Below are 26963 nucleotides of genomic sequence, written 5' to 3'. Positions count from 1 at the left end.
AGCCTGTCCATTATTAAGTCAGAAGAGACCCTGCATCAAGTTAAAGGTCTATCCACATCACTAACAACAAATATTCTCAAAGGGAGGGAGTCAAGGTTGTATGTATACTCTTAGCTCGTCCAGTATTTTTATCCTTTAAGCTAGCAGTCTTTGAAACCTTATAATAGTATTATATGGAAGGTCTGATAAAATATAAGAGAAGCTTTAAAACCTGTAATGTGGACTCAAACAAAATGAAAACACTTTTTTAAATCAATATTTTTAATTGTAACATACTTATTTTTGTATTGCCCTGAAGCATACGCAGTATTGTCAAGGCATTCATTGTCTGTAATAAATTGGAAAATAATTTCAGCTCCTTGAAACAGTCTGGAAGAACACAAAGACAAGAAATTAAAGGCCAGCCATACTATTAAAGTTACAGATTCTGTCATATTTAGTCAGTATATAGGATACTTTCCTCTGCTTTACAACAGACTTAATTAGACTTCTCTATTCAATTTTGTCTTCTCCATTTCCATCCTTGCTTTTGTCTCCTGTCACAAAGCTGAAGTTTTGTGTTACCAGTTCATCTCTTTTCCATACCTCAGGATGGTACATGTGTCCAGAAACACAGGCCAAAACCAACAGATTTATCACAGCCTTAGTGACAGCTGGCTGCATGCTGAGTGAATTCTTAAATTCCCCAAAACTACTTTTTTGCCAAAACATGTGGAGTTGCAGCATTTGACATTTTATTGGGACTGTTATCTCCAAATGAAGAATGACTCCACTGGAAAAAATTATTTGGTATCAGCTGCAGACCTATTTTTAGCTTCTAGTTTGGTGAAACTTCAGAAAACATAATTAGCCATATGTTGAGAGATGTTTGCCAAGTCTTAAATTCAATTTTTGCAAACCACATTTAAGCACTAACCTTGTCTACAACTTTACACTGTTGGAATCAGAAAACATGGGTTTTTTTTATGAGAATGTGATTCTTCATATTTGAGTAAATATTTGTGTTTATGAAGGTTGTAGAACTGGCAGTGCTGAAGACTGAAATCTTCCATTTGTTTATATGGGAAGGCCTGTGCAGGCAACAGTACTGGAATCATCCCCTACTTCTGTCACTTATGAACTTCAAGCTTTGCATTGGGGTGATGAAGTTCTCAGAGGCAGAAAAGTAGAGCAGGTCAGAAACATTCATTCTTCCCCACAAGTATTTGTAGTGAAAACAGAACAAGATTACTTTAATCAAAAACATGTACAGAAAATGTTAAGGTTTTGTCAAAAATAAGAGTTTCTACATGAAAACCAGGGTTTTTTTCCAAAGGAAATCTAAATAAACTGTCAAATTTCAAATTGGATTAAGACAAATTGAAAGATTAAATCATATCTGGCTAAGTCTTGGTATGGAATTATAGTCAGGTGCCTCATGATACCATCATGTCCTCTGAACCAGAATTCCTGTTTGGGCTACTTTTCCCGTAATACAATTACAATTTCTCCTCAGGAAGTTTTCTGTGAAATTAAGTTCAGTTTTTGCTGCCCTGAAAAAGCAGTTTGGACTATGTGAATTGGATAAATGTCACCTTTCTATTTCTATTCACCAAAAAAAAAAAAAGTGTCTTATGCTATAAGAATGAGAAGACTGGATTTTTATTTTTCTAGCAGAACGAGAAGTTTTCTTTGGTTCCCCTCTGATTACAGGTGGTCTGGTTCCAACTTCTCATTCTTTCATAAAGCTGCCAAATAGAAGAAGGATGAGATTTCTTACAACATCATGGTCCGTGTCATGGATGGAGCAGAAGTGTACAAAGGCTAGAATGAAGGGAAGGAGGTGCATTTGGGACAGTTCCACACTGCTGGGTGGCCTAACAAAGCTTGCAATGAAAGTAGGGCTTCTGCAGCCTCTGTGCTCTCTGTCCCAGCTGTACTGAGAGTAAATTCTAGGTAATTGGAAGTCAAGCCTCTTGGCTATAATCCTTTAAAAAACAGTGCCCATATTCTTCCATTTCCACATATTTGTATTGACTGCAAGCTGTAATCTATCTGTTCGATGTTACTTTCATTGACTTGTTTGGCTTGCTGTTTTTCTGTTGACCTCATTGCCACTTGATAGAAATTTATGCAAAACATTTTGATTGCTGCTGATCTGTTTCTAGCAAGGTTAAAGAAAGAGAAATAATGCTACCAAAAACATGTATTGACAGGATAGAGAACTCGTATGTCACCTTTATTTTCAGTTGATTCTTGATGAACAGCATACTACTAGAACCATTTTTTTCAAATGACAGTGGCATTGCCTTTTGCAGCTCACAGTGCTTAAGAAAGGGAGTTTCTGAGCTCTTACATGAAGATACATGTATAGATGGCTTTCTGAGGCACCTAAGTTAATGGTAATCCATTGAGATGAATCTCAAGTTTACTACAAATTGTTTCATAACTGTCTCATGGCTCAATATTGAGTGAGTAACATCACCCTGTGTGATACACTATGGTAGAATATAAGGGTATAAATATCCAGAATAGCAAAAAGCAATCTGAGGAAAAAAACTGGTACATTTAATCACATTTCACTGAATATTGACATCAACTGGGTTGCTATATAAAGTTTTCAAAGCACAAATAGCATAAGTGTTGATAATTTAACTGGGCTTTTCTGGGTAAAAATTATTAATTGAGGGGATTTTGTCTATAGTTATGGAAGTCATGAGCTTACTTAACTGAATGGGTTTTTTGGTTGAGAGTTAGTACAGCTGAGATGGAGGGTTTATTTGGTATAGCTGGGGTAGGTGATGTTAGTTCTTTCAGTTAACCTGTTTCTCAGTAGCTGAAGGCTTTTCTTAATTTTACAGATAACTTTAAGTACAGAAGAATTCATTGGTTTAAATAGAAATAATTGAAAAGAATAAAACTTCCTGTGCAGAAAAATAGGAATCTGCAATATCTGTTTTATGGACAAGAGTAGGCAGCGTGTTTTGTTTTGGTTTGGTTTGTTTTCTAAAAACATTCAAAACAACATAATTTGGCTGTTATACTGCAATGTATTATATATAATACCTATTCTACAATGCTACTAAATACTTAACAATTATTCTTATAATTCCCAAAGAAGTTTAATTTTTCATGGTTCTTTGGTGCTCATAGAACAGTTGGTGTTGGCTGGGATAGAGTTAATTTTCTTCCTAGTAGCTGGTATAGTGCTGTATTTTGGATTCAGGATGAGAATAATGTTGATAACACGCTGATGTTTAGTTGTTCCTGAGCAGTGCTTACACTAAGTCAAGGACTTTTCAGCTTCTCATACTGCCCTGCCAGTGAGGAGGCTGGAGGTGCACAAGAAGCTGAGAGGGGACACAGCCAGGACAGCTGACCCAAACTGGCCAAAGGGATATTCCATACCATATGACGTCATGCTGAACAAAAAAAAGTGCAAGGAGTTGGCCGGGGGGGGCGCAGCCGCTGCTCGGGAACTGTCTGGGCATCGGTTAGCGGGTCGTGAGCAATTGCATTGTGCATCACTTGTTTTGAATATTCTTTTATCATTATTATTATATTCCCTTCCTTTTCTGTCCTATTAAAGTGTCTTTATCTCAACCCACAAGTTTTACCTTTTTCCTGATTCTCTCCCCATCCCATTGCAGGGGGGAGTGAGTGAACATTTGTGTGGTATTTAGCTGCCTGCCGGGTTAAACCACAACAGTCTAATTCTCATGACCTGTGAATTTAAATGGTTTTTCATTCTCCAGTTAAGCATTTGGCAGCTTTTAACAACTTAATTTGCTCTGATTACCTTACTCTGTAAGTCTTCACTTGTAAGCAAAAGGATATTTTTAATTCTGAATGCATGCTAATATAATATACATAATCACAGGTCTGGGGAAAAAAAAGTGAATCCGGCATAGATTTTTTTTTCTTTCCCTGGTATCCAGATGTGTAGCTTAGTAAAGATTATAAAAAAGTCTCTGCTTAGAAATTGTTTTAATTTGAAAACTTGAAAGACATAATCCCATCCTCCCTCAGAACACATATACTGCTGAAATTGCACATTTAAGGTTATGTTTTTCCTTTATTGGTTCCATTAATATCTATGAATAATGGCTTCCCATGTGGTAATCTAATTATCGTTTGAAATAATTGGTGAACTGGAACAGTGTCATAGATCAAGGAGGAAATTAATAAAAGAAGGGTAAAGGTGAATTATATGGAGCATGGGAGCCTAACTAGGAATAATGAGATAATGAAATTAAAGAAAAATTTCGATCAAAGACCAATGACATGTACATAGTGAGTTCTGTTGAGTAGTAGAACTTGCAAAAGCTCTAGCACATGGGATATTTAAAACTGAGCTGGATGAACAGGAAAAAATGGACTGTAGGGAACCGATTCTTCACTGGCAAAGAGGTGGACTGGATGACCTAATATCTCATTTCCACCGCTAGCGCCTATAAGTCTGTTTGAACAAATACTTGGAATTCTGCATGTCTTCTAGCCTCACTTGGACTTCTTTTGTATCTAGCTGCAGGAGATCATTATCCTGTGAAAGTGCTTGACAGTAAATAGCTTCATTTTCAGTCTTTCTTACTGGACAAAGTTAAATCTGAGGATATGTAGAGCCAAATTGTGCCTACTTGTTTACTTGTGGTAGCGAGAAGGAGAGAGCTCAGAAAACTACTTATCCTGTGGATCACAAAAAAAACCCTTAAATTGGCCAGCAGCACAGGGGTTTTCAAATGGTGGGAAATAAGCAATGACTTCATTGATTTTTGACATTTTGAATTCTAACTGTTTGCATTTTGTGTTTTTTACAGACCATCTGAAAGGAGAAATAAACCAGAGGCACATTCAGAGGGCAGCTCTAGGTAAAAGTAAAACATTTCATATACAATAGGATACGACAGGGGCAACAAGCTCTCTCCCAGGGCTGAATCTGCTTGTGGGGCAGGTTGTATTTTCTGACAGTTTTTGCCACAATATTTCTACAATAGTCCATACCATAAAGAACATGGACTCTGTGAACTTTGTCAGAGACTTGGCTCAAAAGGCATCTGATTTTATGGGTGGTGAGAAAAATAATGCAAAAGTCTTATAGGTTTGGGGGTTTGGTATTGGCTTGCTTTCTTTTCAGGCTGACCAAAACAAGAACAGAGACATCTAAGCTCTCCTCATTTTTAGGGTTTTTTTTTGCTTTCTGATGACTCTAATTTGAATTCCCATTAACAGACATTGATTTGTCCTGAGACTGAGTTTCTAGCCATGTTACCACAATCTGTCTGACATCCTTTTTAATTTTCCTCATTCCAAGATGGACTGAAGGCATATACAGGTCATTTCTTTTGCATCTAGTTATAGAAGTTGAGAAGTTATTTCTTGCAGTTTCTGTTGACACAGCTGTGAAGCTAAAAGTGTCTATGTAAGTTGTTCACATAAGTGTAAAGTCATCCAAATTTGGTTTAAGATGCTTTAAGCTGACTCCACTGACTTTGTACTGAAACAGCCTAGGAGTGTTCGTATGAGAATTCCACTTTTGGGACAGTAACTTCAGCTAAAATGTGACAGAAAAATGCTGGGGCAATAACAGTTTAAGCCCCCCTCACCTAGATCCATAAAAGAATCCCAAAATGTGCCTTCATGGACCTTCTTCACAGAAAAGATGGAGCTAACTCAGACCAGATTGCAGTTGATGGTTTTATTTCTATGTATATAGATATACGTATATACATAACACAGTGAACAATATTTGTCTCTTAATAAGAGACAGAAAATTTGGGGGCTTTCTTTACTCCCAGAAGCTCTATTGATGATGTTATTATTTTATACCTTTATCCTTTTTTATTTTTATTTAAAAATCAGCACTGAAAATTAATGCTGACCATGTCAATAAAGCCCAGGAGTCAAACTCAGTTTATTTTGATCAGTATGAGAAGGGGAAGTGAAGGAGGTGCTGATCTCTTCTCCCTGGTATCCAGTGACAGGACACGTGGGAATGGTTCAAAGCTGCATCAGGGGAGGTTCAGACTTGATATTAGGAAACATTTCTTTACCAAGAAGGTCGTCAAACACTGGAACAGGATTCCTAGAGAGGTGGTCGATGCCATTTAGGAAGGATTTGGACAATGCCCTTAACAACATGCTTTAACTTGGTCAGCCCTGAAGTGGTCAGGCAGCTGGACTAGATGATTGTTGTAGGTCCTGTCCAACTGAACTGTTCTGTTCTGTTCCGTTCTGTTCTATTCTATTCTATTCTAGTATCTGAAGTTCAATCTAAAGGTGATATCTTCAGTATAACATGGAATTCTTTCTTCAATTCACTCCAGGTTTTAATGCTGTCTATTTACTAATTTTATGCCACTTGAAGAAGTTACATCAAAATGAATCATAGCAATGCTGTTTATGAGGATTCCTTATTCAGTGTTTCAAAAAATGAAGTGATGTATTCTGACTGTATGTTTCAATCTGCATGGTAACATCTGGTCTTGTATACTGATCTCTTACTATATAGAAAATTGTGTTGCAAATGCTGTTTTCAATAACTATCTAAGCTGCTTTTCATAAAATAGGTAAGCATAATTTTTTCGTGTCCTTAGGAAATGACATAGTAGTGACTTTATCAGCTCTACATTCACATTGTAAATATTCTACTAGTATTTCACAATATAGCAGGCAACCCATGTGTTTTTGGCTTTTGTTTTGAGCACTACTATCTGCTTATCATCACTAAGTCTGGACCGCACAAAGTATTTTCCACTTTTTTTTTCCCCTTCATTATTCTTTTAAATACTCTAGATATTTTGACTTCATATTTATTCTATGATTTGGGGAGTTTTATTTGCCTGCCTGCCTTTTTGGATGAATGTTCTTCCAAGGACTAACAGGTGTCAAGTCTCCCAGGATCTTCTTGATGACCAGAATGTCATCAAGATATCTTTAAATGAAAACTGCATGGTAAAAAGTCTAATTAAGTCTGTTGAAAACCCAACATGAAACAAAACACACCATTGTTTCAATTAGGAACCAAGATAACATCTTCCAGCTGCCTTTTTTTTTTTTTCTTAACTTGAAGCATTTTATGGTTAAAACTCTTTAAGAAGCTATTCTAGTTGGATTTTAAACAGTGTAGACCTGTTTCCCTCATGGCTATGCTTAAGATGTGGCTTTCTTATTGAAGGAAAATGCCACTACTTAGCCCATTGTTCTTAGCTATCTCTTTTAAAACACCATGGGCTGGGAGTTAACAAAGGACACAAATAGATGGGAGGTTTCATTGGAGGGAAGGGAGTGCTCCATGTTTTTCAGTACACAACGAGAAACATTGAATACTTTGTGTAAAATTGCAAGGATTCACTCTCAGTGTGACCTACATTTTATTAATTGTAAGAATACCTTATTATGCAAATAACTTCTTTTATTCAGTAAGATCTTTCAGAATAACATGCTTAACTGCATTTTTAGGCACTATTTAAAATGAAATAATGTGCACACTATTGAAATACTGACAGAGCAAAAACATTGGGTCACCAGCATGCTTCTGAGTGGAAAAGATGGAAGAAAAGAGTGGAAACAAAAGCTTTCCCTGGGGTTTGAAATGTTGTAGGAGGAAAATACATATTTTATATGATTCCAATGAAGCATTATCTTAAGATGCTCTAAACTAGCGTTTTGGTAAAATACAGGACCTGATTCTTCATTATCCTATTCCCATTTTGCATTGATAGAACATGATTACAAACAGACAATCAGGCTATGTAATAATATTCACCAGCACTGGGGGAAGACTGAATCCTAAGCTGGACCTGCCTGATGACATAGGAAATCATATGACATATTGTAATGGGAAGATACTTCTATGGGGATGCAGTCATGCTAGCAAAGGCTTGTTTTGTATAATAACTTTCCATAACAGAAGCAACTGAACTGAGACTAACACAGTTTCACCTATTCAACTACATCTCGAGTAGAGGCCTCTGTTGGGTCAGCTCTGGAAGTTAGGGAGGACCCTTGAACATACTCCTGGCTGATCTGTCCATATCAGCAGAAACGTTTACAAGTCCCCCAGGCTGTTCAGTTAGCTTCAAACAAATCCTGACAATGCTTCATACACAGAGGAGTCATTCATTATGTGCAGTATGAAACATGTTTTCTAAATTAACGTGAATGGTAGAGTCTGCGGCCAGTGATGCAGCATCTTCAGCACAGCATGCTCCTCGTTATCGATAATTGCAGTTACTTTATCAGTTCAGCTGAAATGCAGTTTTGCAGCTTTCCATTTCAAGTGTTTTTCTTATTCATCTTGTTCTCCATGAGCTTCTCTTCTCTTTTTATGTAAGTTTTGAAATCTGGGCTAGTAGCAACCTATCAGTTCTTTTGGGATTCTCCTGAAAACATCAAGGGATGGCAAAACCTTTCTGCTTCTAGGGACCATTGTTGGGACCAGATTAATCTCTCTCTTTCTGTCCAACTGCATTGTCTCTGTAGAGCTATTTGAAAAGAAAAAAAAAATAGGTACAATCTAACATGGGTAAAGATGGCAAATATAGGTCTTTGTAATGAATCTGCATCCTTTGTAAGGATTTCAGCATTAAGGCCCGGTTTTATCAACATTTTATTAAAAAAAACCTTGTTTTCCCAGGTTTCGTAACTTGGCTTTTAGAAATAAGATTTTATATTTCTGCTGTTATTCAAAGAGCTGTTCCCAAGTTCTTTTTTGAGCAAACTTCCTTTGAAAAAGCCCATTCCTCACGAAAAACAAAATGACTAGGTGAGTCAGAAATAACAGATACATTTGAATCCCCAAAAATGCAGACCAGCATTTGGTTTAGAGAGGCAAATGCCTGAGAGCAAGGATTTTGGCATCTGTTATTTTTATATTTGGATTTGTAACACACATTTTTTTTAAGCAAAACCAGAGAGCTTTCTCCTTATCTTTGTTCTCTCTATAGCTCTGTCTAAGTCATCTTTTCCTACATTTTCAAAGTTACATACCTGTTCTAAAGATACTAGTATCACTTTATGCCCTTGTTCCTACCCTGCTGTGTTTCTTTATAGTGAGTTTCATTGTGCTTCCTCACCTTTCCTTGATTAGAAGTGAAAGAACAGCGTGATCAGTACCAGAATAAAGCAGGGACAGACAGTGCTGTATAATGCATCAGGGTACTACTGCAGGAATGATCCAGCCAGTGCTAGGAAAGAATTTCAAAGAAACTATTCCTCCAATAGCACCACCACTAGTTTGTGGTGCTCCGAGAAGCTGCCACTACCATATATCCTATACCTGATGGGATGCAAATATGTTGTCTGACGCATTTCTGCATATCTGGAGAGGCAGAACTGGGAACTGCAGCTCCCACTTGTCCAGAGTGAGATATCATAGAATCACAGAATGGTTTGGGTTGGAAGGGACCTTTAAAGATCATTTAGTCCAACACGCCTGCCATGTGCAGGGACTTCTTTCGCTAGATCAGGTTGCTGAAAACCCTGTCCAACCTGACCTTGAACACTTTCAATACAGCCCATGCCACTAGAAAGGCTGGGCCACCATGTTTTTTATCTGGTGAGGATATAAGGTATGTTTAGGAAGTGTGTAATAGTTCTCTCGGCAACCATAGCAGCATCCTACAGACATATATAACATTAATTAGGCTAATAGTTAATAACTGTCTTGAACTTATCTGCTGTGATCTGTGTGAATGGAAAGCACATAGCACTTCCAAACTGCTGGTTTACATCAGAGTTAATCTTTTATTTAAATAAATCCATATTTAAATAAAATGAGCTCAGTTTCTTTCGCTGCTTTACATCTTGTAACTGAGATGCCTTTTAACTTTGTTCATATGAAGTGGCAGAGTCTTGATCTGTACTAATGCCATGAAATGAAGAGACACAAGTGTTTTCAATCACAAAATGGCGGAAGCTGAGGAAAGTGGCAGTCTGTGTTTTCCCACACAAATCCAACACGGTCCATGGAGAATAATAGATGGCCTGTTTTAAGACCATCATTCCTGGTGCTGAAAAATGATATCTTATGTATGAGCTAAATAAAGCACTTTAGAGAAATAATGTTTGAAGTCCAGAATTTTAAGATTTTTTTTTTTTTTACAAGAGATAAAGCAACTTGTCCCCAGTGCTTCTAGGCATCCAAAGAGGCTTCCTCTAAAACCATGTAGGTGGGTTCATGTATTTCCAGTCTGTAAAATATGCTACTTTTAGCAAAAAAAAAAAAAAAAAAAGAGCAGTGTAGTCAGTTTGCAATGGCCTCAGAATAAGCGAAAGATTTCTCATAGAAATTCACAATTTTGATATGCACAATGTTTCTGTGTGTTATGTTCTTCTATATATTTGTGCTTGAGGTCTCAAGCAACAGCGGCGTTTTTGTAAAGTTCGCTGCTCTTGTGCATGCAGTGCACTGATTTTATTCCTAGGGTGACCTCTAGTGGTATCAAGGCCACTGTTTTTAGTGATGGGTTTCATTTCTTCAGTCTTTCTATTTCAAAAGAAAAAAGTCAGAAATGCTTTGCATTAAGGTTTAGTTTTTGGAATTCTGAGACTGACAGAAAGCTGGTAAGATTGTGCTTTATAAAAAGGATGATGATTTTTCATTATTGCTAAGACAAAGATATCCGTAGCAAAACTGGCTGAAAATTCAGAAACCAGTGCCTCTCTGCCTTTTTTTAAATAAGAGTTTTACTCTGACAAAGATAAAGATACTTTTAAATTTGCTTTGTGCAATTATTGTAACATATGAAGTGTTTTTAGAAATATTTACCAAATCAGCTTTTAAGCAAATGCTTGAAATACTGATGGACAATTAATTTTGAAAACATATATAAATAATTATATAGGATAAGTAGATTAGAGGATCTTTATAGCTTCTTGTTACTGCAGTGTATTTAAGTCATTGTAGTTATTCCAGATTTGTCTTGGAGGAAAAAAGCATAGACTTTAGCCTGCGGTAACTGTGAAGTTACACACCATAACAGCCTTACTCTGCTGGTTTCACATGCTATTTTGTCCTTCAAGTCCACACAGTATATGGCTAAAACTCTGAGCTCTTGAAGAGCTTTTGTATTTTTGTATGTACCAAGTTCTTCTGTAAAGATGATTAGAATCGGGAAAAAGAACCATGGATTTGAAGCAGCAGCTAGACAAGTAGCAATGATTCCCTTGCGGCAGTACTTGAGGTTTCTTCTTAGGTAATATGTTTTGGGGTTTTCCCAGTATTATGTAGGAATGAAGTTTAAAACTGTAGGATTGTATTGTAATAAGAAGACACTTCTTAAACCTGTCCCTTCAGGCCTCAAGCCCACACAGACTTTTCTTTCCATAAGTTTCTCTTCAGTCTTTCTAGGGTGTTTCGTAGTTTTATCTGTTGCTGTGTTTTTTCTTTTACTCTTTTTAGCAGGTTTTACTAGATGCAATGCTAAATTATAGAGGCAGCCATGAGTTTTCTCTTTCATTGTGTCTTCAAGAACTGCATCTTTACTGGAAATCTTTGCAAAAATGTTCTCAAAAATCAGAAAATTCTGAGATTACTTGTGTGTTCCTATTAAGCTTCCCATGTGACCCATTCCACTTCAGCTTATCAGATCTCAAAAAAGAGCAAAGACATCTTTGGATCAAGTGATTTTTTTTTTTAGGAGTCATGAACTTGTAGCACAGCTATCCAGTTCTGTTTTACTGACACTGACTTTAGCATTTCACTGTTGTTGGAACAGCTTGCAGTCTCTGTAAGCTTTCTTGCAGTAAGTATTTCTTCTGAAATACTGAAAAGTTCAGTGTGAATTACATTATTATTTAGAGACTCCTTCTCGTGACTAGTAAGTAAGCAGGACAGAATCTGGAGATGAAGCTCTCAATTCTCTAATTTGGTCTACTAAAATTAAGGTATTAGGAAAAAGATGCTATGAGGATAGTTACACATTGAAAGAGGTCCTCAGAGAAGTTTGCAGGATCTCTGTCCTTGGAGTTTTTCACGACATGTCTGGACAACCTAGTCTGATTCAGTTTTCACCCAACTTTGAGCAGCAGGTTGGACCACGCAGCCTTCTAAGGTCCCTTCTAACCAGAGTGATTCTGTAATTCTAAGACAGGGCTTGAGGTGGAATGAGCAAAAAATAAATCTGGTTTTATGCACGGTCTACTGATTCTAGGCTTAAGCTTGTTTGCTTTAGCTTCACTATGTCTCAGAGTAGCTTATCTCTACTGGCTCTATGAAGCTGGTGGGATAACTAAGAGTAACTTACAGTTTAAGGTGCTGCAAACTTCTTTCGTCTGGCCATGTCCAGTGGGTGTGTTGGGCAGCTTGACTAATTCTGTATCAGTCAAGGTTTCCTCAGTGAGAGCTCTTTGTAACAAACAAAAGTTCTGTAATCTAATGAACCGTAAACAACAAACCGAGCTCTTTCACATCTGTATTTGCTTTGATTTTTTCAAGGTAAAGGTCAGACCTAGAATAGCAATTTCCATTTGATCATGCAAAGCACAGGACAAGGAGTGAATGAGAAATAGCATGGCTAATGTGGTATCCAGTGTTTCAGAACAAGCTGCAAATCTGGTGAAAAACTTCTTCCATTTTACGTTTTGCTGAAATGGCTAAAAGAAATTAGTTCAATACTTCTTTGCTCAAAAATTTTTGCATGTTTAAGATCAAAGAAAATAATAACTTAGAACAAGTAGTTACTATTAGTATCCCACAAAAGTGCAGAGATTGGATATACTTCTCCAGATAAGAATCTTGTGGATAAGTTGTAATTGTTTCTGGATATGTCAGGATTGTCTCTTCTCAGTATACACTACAGTGTAATTCAGCCAGCAGCTACCAGAACATCAAGCTCAATGTCCTTTCCTTCACAGGTCACAGGAAAGAGCTGTCTGAGTTATGAGAAATGCCTAAATACATGTATACTTCTTGAACCTTCTTGACCTGGTAGCCCAGCACAGACAGCCTAGCTGTTCTGCAGCTGCAGCCGATGGGTATGTGCATGGGAACACCAGCAAAAGTGTGGCACTCAACGTGGGATATGAGTGTGACCAGCAGGGACAGAGGGTCCCAAAAACATAATCTGGTCCCCACAGCTGCCCAAGTTGTATATGGCCCTGATCTAGCACATGTGCCAGAACACTGAACAACATCAAAACGAATCTTCTTAAAGAATAACATTCCTGCTGACATGAAATCCTATGGTTGTGGCTTCAGAAATTTTCTGGAAAACTCATACATCATACCAACATTTAGAAAAGCATTCAAGAAACTCTTTTAGAGGGCAAATGGAGTAGCCAGCTGGGAGAGTGGAAACAAAACTTCTGTCATACTTTGGTCTTTATTGTACACTTAACTGAGGTGGGGACTTAGCACATATTCTCTGCTATTTGCGCAGAAGAAAAATCAGGTTCGTGATAGAGGTGCTTTAGGCTCAACACTTTTTGTCTTATTTAGGGCAAGGATTAAACTAAACATTGTACAGTGCAACCCATGCTCATAATATATTGATTTCATCAACAATGGTGTATTTTTCCTTTCTGTTTTCCATCTCCTCTACTTCTCTCTTGCAAATGAAAGGTCTTTTTCTAATACCTTGTAGCAGAAAGATCAAAATTGTTCAGGCTGATACTACCATATACATTTGTTTGGTTAGCATTCACCTCTTGAATCAAGGTCAAAATCTCTTTTATTGTCTAACCTGAAGTGACACGACAGTTGCATGACTCATCTATACCCACACACAGCTGAAACAGAGGCAGTTAGGTATAAAACATGTATGCTTATTTTTCCTTAATATTCTTTCAAATGACACTGCTATAAATTCAATGTACAGTCCAAAATAAATGCTTTTGTGCATTGTCATGAGTGTTTGTACTGACAACCACAGCCAGAGTTCCATGCGGAATGCAGGTAAAACACCCATCATTTTTAGAAACATTAGACCTATTGAACTGATCCCACAGTTGCTATGCGCATTGCATTCCTAAATGTGACCTGCAAGTCCAGGATTTACTGTGCATGCCTATGTATATTACTTATGCACAGTAAGGCTGGCACTTCTCCGAACTGAGAACTGTACATCTGCTTATCTGAGAATCCCCAGCAAGAAATATGGATTCACTAAGCTTCAGTATCTCTTCTATGCTCTGTGACACTCAGTGTGACTGCACCTTTAGCACCCTTAGATAGTTCTTATTCTCAGTAAGGTTGTGCTATATTATTCTCAGTCAAGTTCTTATCTTGACTGGGCATTGCTTTACAAAAGTTATGGTGCTGTCTTATTGCAACTGCGGTCTGCGCATTGGTGGCAGTGTATTCCTAATGGCTGGGCTTCATGGTAAGCTACCAACTTCAGAAGTGTTTTCCATCCTTTTCTTTCAAGAAGAGCATGACAAAACTTAGCAAAGAGACTTTTTTTTCCCATGAAAGCTCTTGGATATTGTAGAAATGAATGCTAACAAAGCCTCAAAACTTATGGATGTCAAACCACACGCCTCCTTGGGAGGCAGAGAAAGATCATTCAAATATCAGGTATGGTTTTATCTAATGTTATGAACAAGATAAATGATGCAACAATAATCTCATGTAATCAAATGATAAAATGCATTTATTAAGCGTAGGCAAGAATTTGAGTTAGTAGGGGTTTTCTGACTAAGACCCAGCTATATTACTATTCCACTAGATCAAGTGGCATGTATGGAACATATTAAACTTGAAGCTGCTTTTTTGGTTTTGGGGTTTTTTTTCAGTATATTGTACTTGTATATTTGGAAACCAACAGAGAACTTTTAGCCACAATGGTTTCAGAAACTTTTATGGCTTGACTGCAGCTGACATGAAGGCAACGCCTTCTGTTTCATATGCCATGTATTTTCAGGAGCAAATACATGGATGACTAGTTTCAAAGAAGAAACTTGAGGGAATTGAAGTGTGAGTCTGTATTTAGCCAAAACAGCTCACAGAGACTGGAAGAAATAGCTCCACTTTCCAGGTGTGCATTGGAAGTCAGTTAGTGTGAGCCAATATTAAGCCAGCAAAACGATAAACAATACAATGATACAAAGAAAAGCAGCATGTTGATGGACCCTTTTACTAAATTCAGTGATTAAAATAAAAATAAAAATCAACAAAATACACATGCCCTTAATCCCCCACACATGCACAAACTTGTAAAGTGCTGAAAATAAGACAGACTGTTTCAATGTATGCTCATGACCAACTGGCTGAAATTTTAAAAAATCTATTCCACTAGGATAAGGGGTAAATTGCTTTAAAATCCACAATATAAACACTTCCAGACATTAGGGTATTTTCATCTTCTCCTGAGTTTCATTGTGCATACCCATCTTTGCTTTTTTATAAGGCACATATGTGGTGCCCGGTGACAAACATAGGTTGACATGGCCCAGGGGAGGAATAAGAACGAAGAAAGGGAGAATTACTTGTAAGCTGACCCTGAAAAACAATGGATGGGTAGTTCTTTTTAAAAAACCCAAATGACAGCATATGCTCCAGTCTGAAAGCACTAAAGCCTGAGTTTGCCAAAAGCTGCAAAGCTGATAAATAAAGCATTAAAAATATTAACTGGATACTGAAGTCAATTCTAAATTTGGTTACTTCAAGTGACTGTAAATTTAAGCAGATAAACACAAGACTATGCAGTGAAAAAAATTAAAATCTTTGACTGCAAAAGTACAGCTGGAAGGCAGGGCACAATGTTATTTGAGGCACAAGACAATAAATCCCTAGGAGTTTGACTTCTAGGATACACTCAGGTCGAGAAATATATGAGCACCCCAGAGAGTATAAAGTTCAGGGTCACAGAGAGTTTCTTGCAAAATTTTCTGACTGTAGACAAGAATCTGCCAGAGTATTTCAAGTCGTTGCCAGCTTGCAGTAAACTATGGTGATAACACTTGGTATCTCATGCTAAAAATAGTGTTTTTCATCCGTGCTTGCCATACTGCTTTGAAAGAGTGATCCAGTTAGCAGGTGCTATCATTTCTTTCTGGTACTATGTGATTTGGTCATGTGGAATGTGTTGTAAAATTTACTACTTCCTGTGCTCCAAAATTGGCCCTTACATTACAATAAAATCATTATGTCTTAAAATGCCTCTTACAATCTTCTTGATGAAAAAAAACCCAAAACCCACAAACCTTTATAATATGAACTGAGTGTCAACTCATGCAAAGCTCACCTTCCTCTTTAAGCAGGCAGCTGGTATCAATTGTATCTTCTGTCTCACTTCACCAAATGGGTTGTATCTGAAGATGAAACAAAAACAGTTAGCCTGAAGAGAAATATAAAAGTTGCTAGCTATTTCACTACCCAATGTAGCACTGTCAAAATCTCTTCTTTACATCGTGTGACTCAGTACTCTTAACAAAAGACTTCACAACGTAGGATTCATAAGTTTTGCCGCTCAGCTGTATGTGCAGTTACGCTAATGTAAAGGAACTAATACTCCTTATGAGTACATTGCTGACTTCTGCTAAAATAACTCTGTTGTATGGAATTGGATGGAGGTATGCCAACAGAAACCCCTAGTATACACAGAGGCAATGTTTTCCTAAACATGCATGTCATACCTCCCCTGCACCCCTGAAACCTGGGTCTGCATTATCCAGGATCAAATTGCACCAACTGCATTTGTTTCCCGGAAGGGGTCACTGGGGCACCAGGATTGCATGTGATAATTGCACATCAGCTGAATGGTTCATCTCAGTTGATGCTCTAAAAGCATAGACCTAGACTGTACAATCAAGTTTCATATGACAAACTGTCAATCAATGAATTAAAAGTCAACCCTGAGTGAACAAAGCAGATACCACTTTGTGTTCTTCTGTGCAGTTGCAGAAATTGTATCTGATAGTTAATATTTCAGCAGTAACACCTCTGCACTTTTTAATGTATTGCAAATTTTTTAATGTATATGGGCAAAAGTTGGTGTCATGAATTTTCAGTTTTTCGTAATTTACATGTACTTCATATATATGTGGTTAATTCATAGATAAAATTATTTGATGTTTTAGTAAATATTTTCTGTTTCTGCATGGGCAGGCAGGTATATACAATAAAAAGAAACTATTTAGAGGAATAAAAACCTGTAGCAAAAAGAAAGTATTTCTTCTCAGGTATCTATCTTAGATTTGTGAGTAAACATTATGCTTTCTATGTTTTACTGTCTATTCACTCAATTGTCCCTCTCATGTTATTTTAAAAAAACTGAGCCTGCGTACTGAAGAATGCTAACACTAGACATGAGATACAATGAGCCAGTAACCTCTGCCTTAGCTTCCTAGCTTCAGCGATAGCTGAAATTGCCTGGGCTGACGGGAGGAGAGGGGTGTGAGGCAGCAGCAGCAGGAGCCCAGGGGCAGAAAGAGGCCACTGCAGGGATTCAGGAAAGGTAAAGGGGAGAGGGGAGAAAAAACGTAGCAGGGAATGAGAAGGCAGAAGCAGCAGCAAACAAAAGGGTTGAAATACACTCTACCAGACCATAGATCTCTTTTGCTTGGAATATCAGGAAAGAGCCATGTGTTCATCTGTATATATTACAGTAGGCAGATTTAAAAATGTCTAGTCTTTAGAGTAGAATGTTATTCAGTTCAAAAGCACATTGTTGCAATGAGCAGGCATGACAAAAAGCTGAAATGGAGACTGCAACCGCATGGGAAAAGAGACCAGAGAACTTACAAAGCAGTGCCCAAGTAGGCATGTCCTGGACTTGACTTACCACTGGACTTCACCTGACACTGTGATCAGATCTCTTCTGCTTTTGTGACTGGAACACAGTGATGGATGTCTAAGTTTTAGCTGTTTGCCTGATGAAATATCCAATGCTATTTTTGCTGCTGGGGCCCTTACGGGGCCTTGCAGTGTACTCATCTCTTTCCATTCTGTACATGTACAAAACTTTGTGCTGCTCACCTTGCCCACAGCAGTGTTTCTTGTTTTCATCACCAGCATATTGCGAGAGATAATGGATGTAGCTGTATTCAGGGTTGAGGATGCTGGGGCCTTTGTGTGATAGAAGTATTCGTCTCATATAAAAGGCTTTATTATTATTTCTGAAGGTAACTTGCAACCAAATAATCCCTTCTGCAGCGTGTAATCAGCAGCAGAAAAACATTTTTCTTGGTGTTTTTATATATAAGTGACAAAATTCTACTTAAGTTTGGCTGCCCTTTCAGAGCTAGTGCAAAAATATTTTTTCCAAGTACTAGATGTCCAAATAAGTCAGGGAAGAAAAGCTGCAATATTATGGCCTCGCACCCCTCTGTAATGACTAGCAGAATTTGGTGATGTTTTCATGTAGGGAAGTCCTCCCTTCCAAAACAGCATTACCATTTTAAGATGTTACTGTCTTCCACTCTGTATTATTTCCCTTCATTATAAGGGGCTAGAGCTGCTACCTCCTGAACTCAGACACCATAACAGACTGTGCCTATAGGTCAAATGCACTTCAGTGTGCTCAGGAGAATCCCCTTTAACCACTGCTGAAGGCAGCTCAAGCTAAGTCTGGCTGGCTTTGCACAGAAACTCATTAAGGATGCTCACATGGTCTGTGAGCATGGCTCACTTGGGAGGCAGTAACTCCCTAAAACGTTTCAGTTTGTTCCACAAGAGCACATTCCTCTCAAGCCTGATGCTGCGTATTCATGAAGGTCAGAACAAGTATGAAGCCTCAGGAGCTTCTGTGAGAGTCTCCCCACAAGTTCCCCGTGTAGCTCTGCACTTTCCCACATTATGCCTTCTCCTGAGGATGAAATCTGACAAATCAGAAAATCCTGATCCCCTGTAATCATTGAAGGGTTTACTGCTTTCCTTAAAGGTTCTGGTATGATTATGGTGGCCTTCTTATTATCCATTGTGTTTGGATATAACTTGTTATATAATGCCACTGCTGTAGCATCTCCTCTGCCATGACGTTTGCACCTCCTGGCTTGCGTGTTCACTTTAACATTCCAAACAGTTTGTTTTTTAATCTTTTGAGGGTACCCTCTCCACCACAAATGTCTTCGCCCTATCCTTCTTTTGTAATCTGCACATCTAGCAAAGCCTTTCAATGTATGAAATGAGAATCGCGCATGGGCTTTGTCCACCTTGGCCTAAGTACTCTAAATGAAATAAAATGCTTTTCAGCTTCATCTGTATTAAGCTACAGGGTGCTACAACAAAAGATTAACGGTTTCAGCTGGCATGCTGACAGGCAGAGAGGGGTCATTACTGCCCTCTTGTTCCAGACACAATTCCTCTCCTTGAAGAGAGGGTACACTCCTCAGGCCTCATGACAGGTTGATGCAAAATTTACTTTCTTGGCAGAAATAATAGCTGGGATGGAAACTTGCCTGTATTGTACAGCAAATCTTTTGTTTCTTTCATTTTTCTTCAGTTAAAAACGTTAAATGTGTTTTCCTGGGAACTTTAAACTGTTCTCATTCATCCTAGAAACAGAAACTGTTGTAATGCTAGTAGGTAACTTCACATTTCCTTTCACTGCTGAACATATAACCCATGATGGAAAGACTGTTTTGCCATCTCTCAGAATAAGCATATTGTGTACCGCATGCTAACTAGCTCTGTTATAGGATAGGGAAATCCTAAGCTGCTTTCTTAGGTTAACTCAGGCTACTCCTAAGGTATTTCCTCAGCTCTCCTTTACCTTGAAAAATTTCTCACGTAGTTTCAGGACATTTTCTTTATTTATACTAACTGTCTGAATTCATTGCTTACCAAATTTAATTTCTCCTTCAGGATTTGTCTTTTACTCTTCTTTCTGTTACTCTATTTCCAGGCACCAGCACAGCTACTGTTGTATCTTCTTTTCGCAACAACTTTGCTGTTCTGGTCTTGTCTTTGTAGCCAAAACTGTCAGGTTGAATGCATTTGGTAGGATTTTATGCCCAAGACAAACTTTTAACATGGACTGGCAAATTCACTTTTATTCATACCTAAAATGAATATTCCAGTCTTTACCGAAAAAAAAAAAAAAAAAAAAAGCAGCTGGATTCAAATCACTAATTATTGAGTGTCTCTTATACTAAGTAAGGCCTAAATGAGGGATTTGAAGAAACATTTCCAGAAGATAGAAACTGTTAATGACCCCTGTTTCATCACCTACCTCTTAAAAAATAGTTTTTATTCTAATTAAAAGTTGATTCTTTTGACATCATATGGTCATTGCTTACACCTGATAATTTCTCCTATAGCTATTTCCAGTCCTTCTGAAGAGCTATATACGCTTGATCCGGTAGAAGAGAAACTTCGAACACAAATTGAAGAAGAAAAAAACCGGTATTACTTCCACCTCAAACTTCTGCCATCCTTCAGAAGATAAATTATACTGATAGTGTATTCCAATTACAATTCTGTACACACAGCTACCCTCAGGCTTTGCTCTGACATTTTTAAAATGTCAGTTTTGTGGTTCACTAATAGTTTTTAAATTTGTGTATATGCTGTTGGTTTGTCTGTAAGATGCCACAGTACATGAGTGGGGAAAATTTATGCTTGGGCTAATGGCTGAAAATAAATAAAAATAGCTTAATGTCCTCCGTGAAGATTAGTGTTAAAAACTTGTTGATTGAATCCAAATGTATTGTGAACCTTTTTGGTTGATTCAGAAATATCCTGCCTTCCTTGACTTAAGGAAAGCCTTTAAGCTATACAGGATTGACAAAGTGTAAATAAGATGCAGAATATGCACTGGTTAACCAATCCTTGCTCTAATGTCACTGTAGCCAGGAGGATAAAAGAAAATAGATGCAAGGATATCAGTTCTAAGTAATTTGCTAGCATTTATGTTATGTGCAATCTGTGAGGAAACTTCTGGCTATTTCATACTACTGGTAAATCTCTACCTATATGTTAGCCAAGAGGCCTCGTTAACGAAGCTTCCATCTGAAAGCGGAATCAGTCTCAGCTCCTATCTGAATCCAGGCTCTGGCGACCAGTTGTTTATTAATGGTAACCTGCTGAGAAAGCAAAGAAATAATTGACATATTTGATTGAACCTGTATTTTAATTGTTAATCAATATTGATCCCACTTGAATTTCACTAATTTCTTTAGTGAAATAAAAGCTTTGTGGGATAAGTTTCTTGTACTTACTGTCCAGTGAAGCTCTTACAAAATATGAGATGTCTCTTCCTACCACCATTCTGTCTGTGTCCCCTGCATCTCTGATTATTATTATACAGTCTTTTGTAGTTTAAATCTGTAATTGTTCTAGGTAGGATAAAGCTTTGTTCAGATATGTGTTGGAAGATCTGTAATACACTTTCTTCTTCTCATATTAGTTATAAAACAATGTTCAATCGCTTGAAAGGGCTGAAGGTAGAGATTGAGCACCTGCAGCTTCTTATGGAAAAAGTCAAGGTGAAGCTGCAAAAAGACTTTGAGGTCTGGTGGTCCGAAGAGTCAATAAATCTACAGGTATGAAATCACTTTGTATTTCTTCCATTTTCCTGTAAATGTAACATCTTCAATCATTTCTTGAAGAAGCAGTTAATTGACTAGATAGAAAGGAGTATGAAGGATGGGATTTGGGGCCTGATTCACATGTGCTTATGCCAATGTAAATCAGACAAAGCTAATGTGAATTATGCTTGTATGAAGCTAACACAAATGAAGCAAAGTCCTTGCTTTCTGCTCTATTTTCGGTTTTGACATTCCCCCAAACAACTTGATTGAAAGCCAAGAACAGTCCCAAAATGCTGAAAACTCTGAAGGAACATAAAACAAATAGAGGAGATGATTGGAAAAAATAATCTTTTTTACTGCTAGCAAAACTATGATTTCATCAGGTTTATGACGTGTATTAGAAGATTGCAGTCATAGCTGTAATATGGACAAATCCCAGCAAACATAATTGGTTTTTAGCTTCCTTTGTTTGCAAAGACTCTAGTAACCTTTCAGCTTTCCTAAGCTCCCAGAGGGTCAGCAGCTCTCAGCACAGAGTGTGTGTCCCCTCACTCTCTAGCTGAGGCCCACCACTGCCATCATTGCCTGTTTACGAACCCAGCAGAAACAGAGTGCTCTAACTTAATGACTTGTGTAAAAATGAAGTAAAGAGATGTCATTTTAAACAGTGTATTAGAAGTTCATAACACAGTCAGTCTGAAAGCTACACAGTTTCACAAACATAAGAGACAGTACAAGAGGGTCCGGAGGGGGATCAACTGAAACAACAACATAGCTTTCTTATGCTCCCCTTCTGACACCTTTTTAATGTCTTCCAAGTAGTGACGTGGCATCTCACAGCAAAGCACTGCCGTGAAATGCACATCAGCCTAATGAAAAGGAGTGCTGAGTGCAGTACATGTCATATAATTTATTGTTAACTAGAAGAGATTTATTCCTTGGGGAAAAGTTGTTATAAACAAAGAAGGGTTTAGCCAGTATTTTGTTTAATTCTTATGAGTATAAATTTAAACTGTGTTTTTAAGAAAACAGCCTAAAGTAAATACGGAACTTAACACGAGGAACTTTTAGTTATCCATAAAGTGCCACCTAACTAGCTTAACTTCAAGTTATCATTGCAAAATAGTTTTCAGGTTAAAATCCCTAACCATATTAGTGGCAAAGAGGATAATGTTTTAGTCACCCTCCTGTCTAAATATTTAAGCTTTTCAAAGCACTGCAAATAATATTCTTGAATCCACTGGAGCACATTTTTCTCTATCCCTTAACAGGAGAGGTCCTGGATTCGGCCTCTCATGATTCATCAGTAGAAGATTAGAAAACTGGAAAAAATAATTGGGATTGATTTCTTGGATCTGACCTATCTATACATCTGAGCTCCCTAAGAAACTCAAATCGGCGAACACATGCTGTTACATATTAAAAACCTGTAACTTGAGCTTAAAAATACTTGAACCAATCCTAAACACTTTTCTCTTTGTTCAGAAGTGTTTGTCCAAGTGAAGAAAATACTGTGTGATTCAGGCTGTGTTTTCTGAATGAGTCATTGCCTACCTTGTTATTGCTGAGACCTGTAGGCCAGTATTAAGCACTCTAAAAAAATCCCATCCTACATAATTTTCTTTTTCAATCTAAACCCAGCAAGAAAACCCAGAGATGGTTAGCTCACCAAATACCGTGACTGTTTATCCCCGGTTTATCAAATCCTCGCAACATCTATCAACTAACAGGTAAATTGGTCATTTTTCTCTTCCTTACTTACTTGTAAGAAAATGCAGTTTTAGTAGAAGTGCAGTTCACCGGAATGCTTTTGCAAATATCACACTCAAACACTGCATTTCCAGTTACAAGAGAAATGACTGTGTAGAAAATGAATTTTTATCATTCAGTTATTTTGCAATCATATTGAAGGTAGCTTATTGTAACTAGTTCTTTTGACTTGTTGGTCTTGGGACCCTGGAAACCTGTCACTAGAGACGCTATGTCAGATAGCTAAGAAAAGCAAGCTAAGAAAAGCAAAAGTTATCAGTTAATTTTGCTATATGAGGAGAGTATATCTCCTTTGGAATGTATTCAGGGGGCTGCAAACCAAAAAAAGATTAAAAAATGATTTAATATATAGCCTAGATGGATTTGTTGTTGAAAAATGTTCTGGTGCTACATTTATGCAGCATATTATTCCACAATGATATTGCATTTGATATTGTAAAACACTGGTGCATTCTCTAGAGTAGAAAAATGTAGTCATCTTGGTTGTTTCATCATCAGTCACTTCTTATTTCAAAACCTCTAATTTAAATTTGCAGTAATAGATCTTTCATAGCCTTCAAGCAGAGTAGAGTGCAGGAAAACACATATCTGAATGTGTAGGTCTCCATACTCATTGACAATAAATGGAGGCGTTCTCTCTCTTTTCCTCTTCCTCTCTCCCTCCCCACCTCTCTCTTGCTCTCTTTTTCTCCCTCTCTCTCTCCCCCCTTCTCATTATATGGTTAATCTTTCCCTGATGAGTGGATTCACCTACAATTTAATAACAATACCCTGCATAAATGATGTTTCCTGCTTTGCAGCAAACATAATATATCCTACATACCATTAAATAATGAATACTGGATTTTCTTAAAATTATAAAATATATTCTAATCTTTATGGTAAACTTTCGTGTATCTATAGTAAATGCTCCGTAATCAGTGCAGAGAATGAAACACATAATCCTCTAAAGTTGTCTAAGAAGGCATTTTCAGATGTCTCAAACTGATGAAAACCAACTCCAGTCTTCTCTACTTTGCTTCAATTCTTATTCTGCGTTCTCTTAAGTCTTAACCACTATTTGCTTTGCAAATGGCTGGCAGGTTTTAGGCCTAATTTGAGCTGTTCATTTCTGGTTTTAGGCTGAAGGCTACTTGTCCCACAGAAAAGCTGATGGAACAGAACATGAGAGCATTTTTGGTCTAACTTAGCACAAAGTCAGCCAAATTAGCTCAAGCAATCCATGACTGTCACTCTCTTTAACTTTGCAGTGAATTGAACTGATGACCTCTTGCACAACCTCTCTGCCCTGTTGTTCTTGGGAACAACAATTTCCAGTTGGTGTGCTGACGCATTGCTCAGGAGAGTGATATCTTTTGCAGTCTAAGCTAGAATTAAAGAGAACATATGATAATGCCCAGGCACTTTCCAGTGCAATGGGAGACTGGTCTCCAGGAATGGTAATTTCTCCTTCCCCCACCCTAGCTCAGAAGCAAAATTGCATAACTGGTTTCTTTACAATTTTCTTTTAAACTTTTCTTTCAAATGCCTTTACCGTTTGTGTTTATTACTGGAGGACAGGTCTCAGAAAAGTGTGTCTAGCATTTTGAAGAGAATGGGGGAAGGTGCCTGGCTGCTTTCAGCTGCCAAGCTTACTTCAGAGTCCTGTACTGCCCCACATGGTCTCTTGTGAAAAATCACGTTCTTTATAATGAACAGTTTCTCTGTGTCTAAATAATAGACGTTGACTGAGATTGACTGGATGATCCTTGCATACGTATCACAGACCCAGAATATTCATCTTCTTGAACTTAAATTGTAGAGAGGGAGTCAGGATGAATATGGTTTTGTTTTCCCATCTCTATCAATATTCTTGCAATGATCTTTTGAAGTTAACTACTCTTTCCTCCTTATAGTTCCAGAAAGTTGATCTTATTTTATGTTAGGCTGTTTAAACATAGTTTACACAGGTACATTTCCAGCGTGATGTATATGGAAGTAGAAACACTATTTCTGCTTTTTGTGAGGCAGGAGCTGCAGGCTTAGCATCCCACTGTGCAAGAAAATTTACTTTTCCCCCTACTTGAGGCAGTAACATTTTAGAGTAGACGGTTCCAATTTCACAGGCTTTAAGAGTATAAAACAGTAAAATATCTATTTCCCAAGGATTTCCTTGACCCCAGTTGACACAGGAACTTTACTTACCAGTTCCCATGATTGTGTAGGATGAGTCCAGGCTATAATTGCTTCTCTTGGTTACATAGTCCGGAGACACAAATGGCTCTTTGTTTCTGACTCACCTAGAAATCAACAATCTCTTTCTCTGAAATGATACTGCTATCTTCACCCGGCAGGATAACTGGTCACAAAAGTAGAAACTGACATAAATTATATTTGATATAATGTGGTGTAAATAAAACCTATTTTCAAGATGGAATTCAATTCACAGGTGTGTTCAATAGATATAAGATCTAAAACTTAGTGGGCTGCATGTCAGAAATCTAAGACTGCTGTTGACAGAGTAAGTACGCAGTAAAACCATTCAGACAAACTCCTGAGTGTGAATGGATATAAATACAATCTGCAGGATTAGAAGTAATAAATTATCTATCTCAGCATATAAAGGATACAGGTATATTCCATAATCTTTCTTGAGATTTATATATGTGTTTGAACAAAATCTTTTGATCACCTTCTAGTGCACGATTCATGTGGATTGTTATTGTTTGACACACCTTAGTCATGTTGCCAGAGAAAATTAAGCCTTGGGAAGGGAATGTGATAGCCTCAAATTGTATTTTATATTAAATCAATTTATAACTAAAATAACAGAGAAAGGAAGCTGGTAATCCTTTTGAGGCTTAAGAAGGATACACTCATATAAAAGGCACTTGATTCATGGCCAAACATGTCTCTTTTTCAACTGAAAAAAAATGGCTGAATTGTTAAGTGTCAAAATGAGTCTGTGTTAATAAAAGAGTTGAACAGTGAGCATTTCTGCCTTAGTCAGTAAGGTTTGAAAGCCATTGGCTTGATCCTACTCGCACTAGAGTAAGAAGCAAAACATTGATTTCAGTGACCACAGAGCTGAAGTGGGGAAAAGGGTGACATAAGTGTTATCAGTGGGTTTGGCATGAGAATAAACATTTCTGAATAAGAAGGGTAATTTCTTGAACAGGTTAATCACATTACCAAGTCTGATATACTTAAAATAGCTGAAACCAGTAGTTTGTATATTGTGCAGGCTTACAGACTTATGCTCATTAACCTGTTGAGTAGATTCAGAAGGTTTCCAGACTACATTTATCTTTGCATATGTCTTTCACATGAAGGTTGCAGAATTATTAAATCTCATCTGATCTGAACATATTACTTAAAATGTAGAACAACTGTGCAAAGTGGAGAAAGAATGACCCATCTCTATATTTCAGACAGAAAAGGGTCTAATCAGCAATCCCAGAGTCACAGTAAAAAGAGGAAGGAAGAGGAACTTAAAATAATCATCAAGAAGTTATTTTATTCAAAAGGAATACCTAATAAAATCCCTCAAACTTGAATGAGAATACCCTAGTTGTCCATATTGTCTCTACCATAAAGCTGTGGTGCTAACTGCAACTCATACTGTATGTATATTTATGTCTCTTAATGGGTTCCTGTCAAGTCTGCAAAAAGTCTTAAAATGCATGTCGGACTCAGCACTCCATGTCTGCTCCAATTCAGAATTCAAGCAGTGTTTTGTTCATCCTCGTATAGTCTTTTCCCACATTGGCTTTCATTTAGGAAATTTATCAGATCTTTGTCTGTTCAAGTTACTTCTCTCACTG

The 26963-nt window shown here is 37.5% G+C and overlaps 1 protein-coding gene across 1 annotated transcript in view; it reads left to right on the top strand.

The window, feature by feature from the left end:
• KIF6 (kinesin family member 6) overlaps positions 1 to 26963 on the top strand; it is a 179891-nt gene that overhangs the window by 143774 nt on the left and 9154 nt on the right. Inside the window, exons 16-19 of the mRNA XM_076335557.1 lie at positions 4797 to 4847; positions 20179 to 20263; positions 21267 to 21402; positions 23032 to 23120. Of these exons, the coding sequence (XP_076191672.1) occupies positions 4797 to 4847; positions 20179 to 20263; positions 21267 to 21402; positions 23032 to 23120 (361 nt within the window). The remainder of the gene's footprint in view (positions 1 to 4796; positions 4848 to 20178; positions 20264 to 21266; positions 21403 to 23031; positions 23121 to 26963) is intronic.

Source organism: Aptenodytes patagonicus, chromosome 3 (assembly GCF_965638725.1).
Source record: "Aptenodytes patagonicus chromosome 3, bAptPat1.pri.cur, whole genome shotgun sequence".
Taxonomy (NCBI): domain Eukaryota; kingdom Metazoa; phylum Chordata; class Aves; order Sphenisciformes; family Spheniscidae; genus Aptenodytes; species Aptenodytes patagonicus.
Note: the sequence above shows the minus strand (reverse complement) of the source record. Positions and strands in the feature narration are given on the sequence as shown.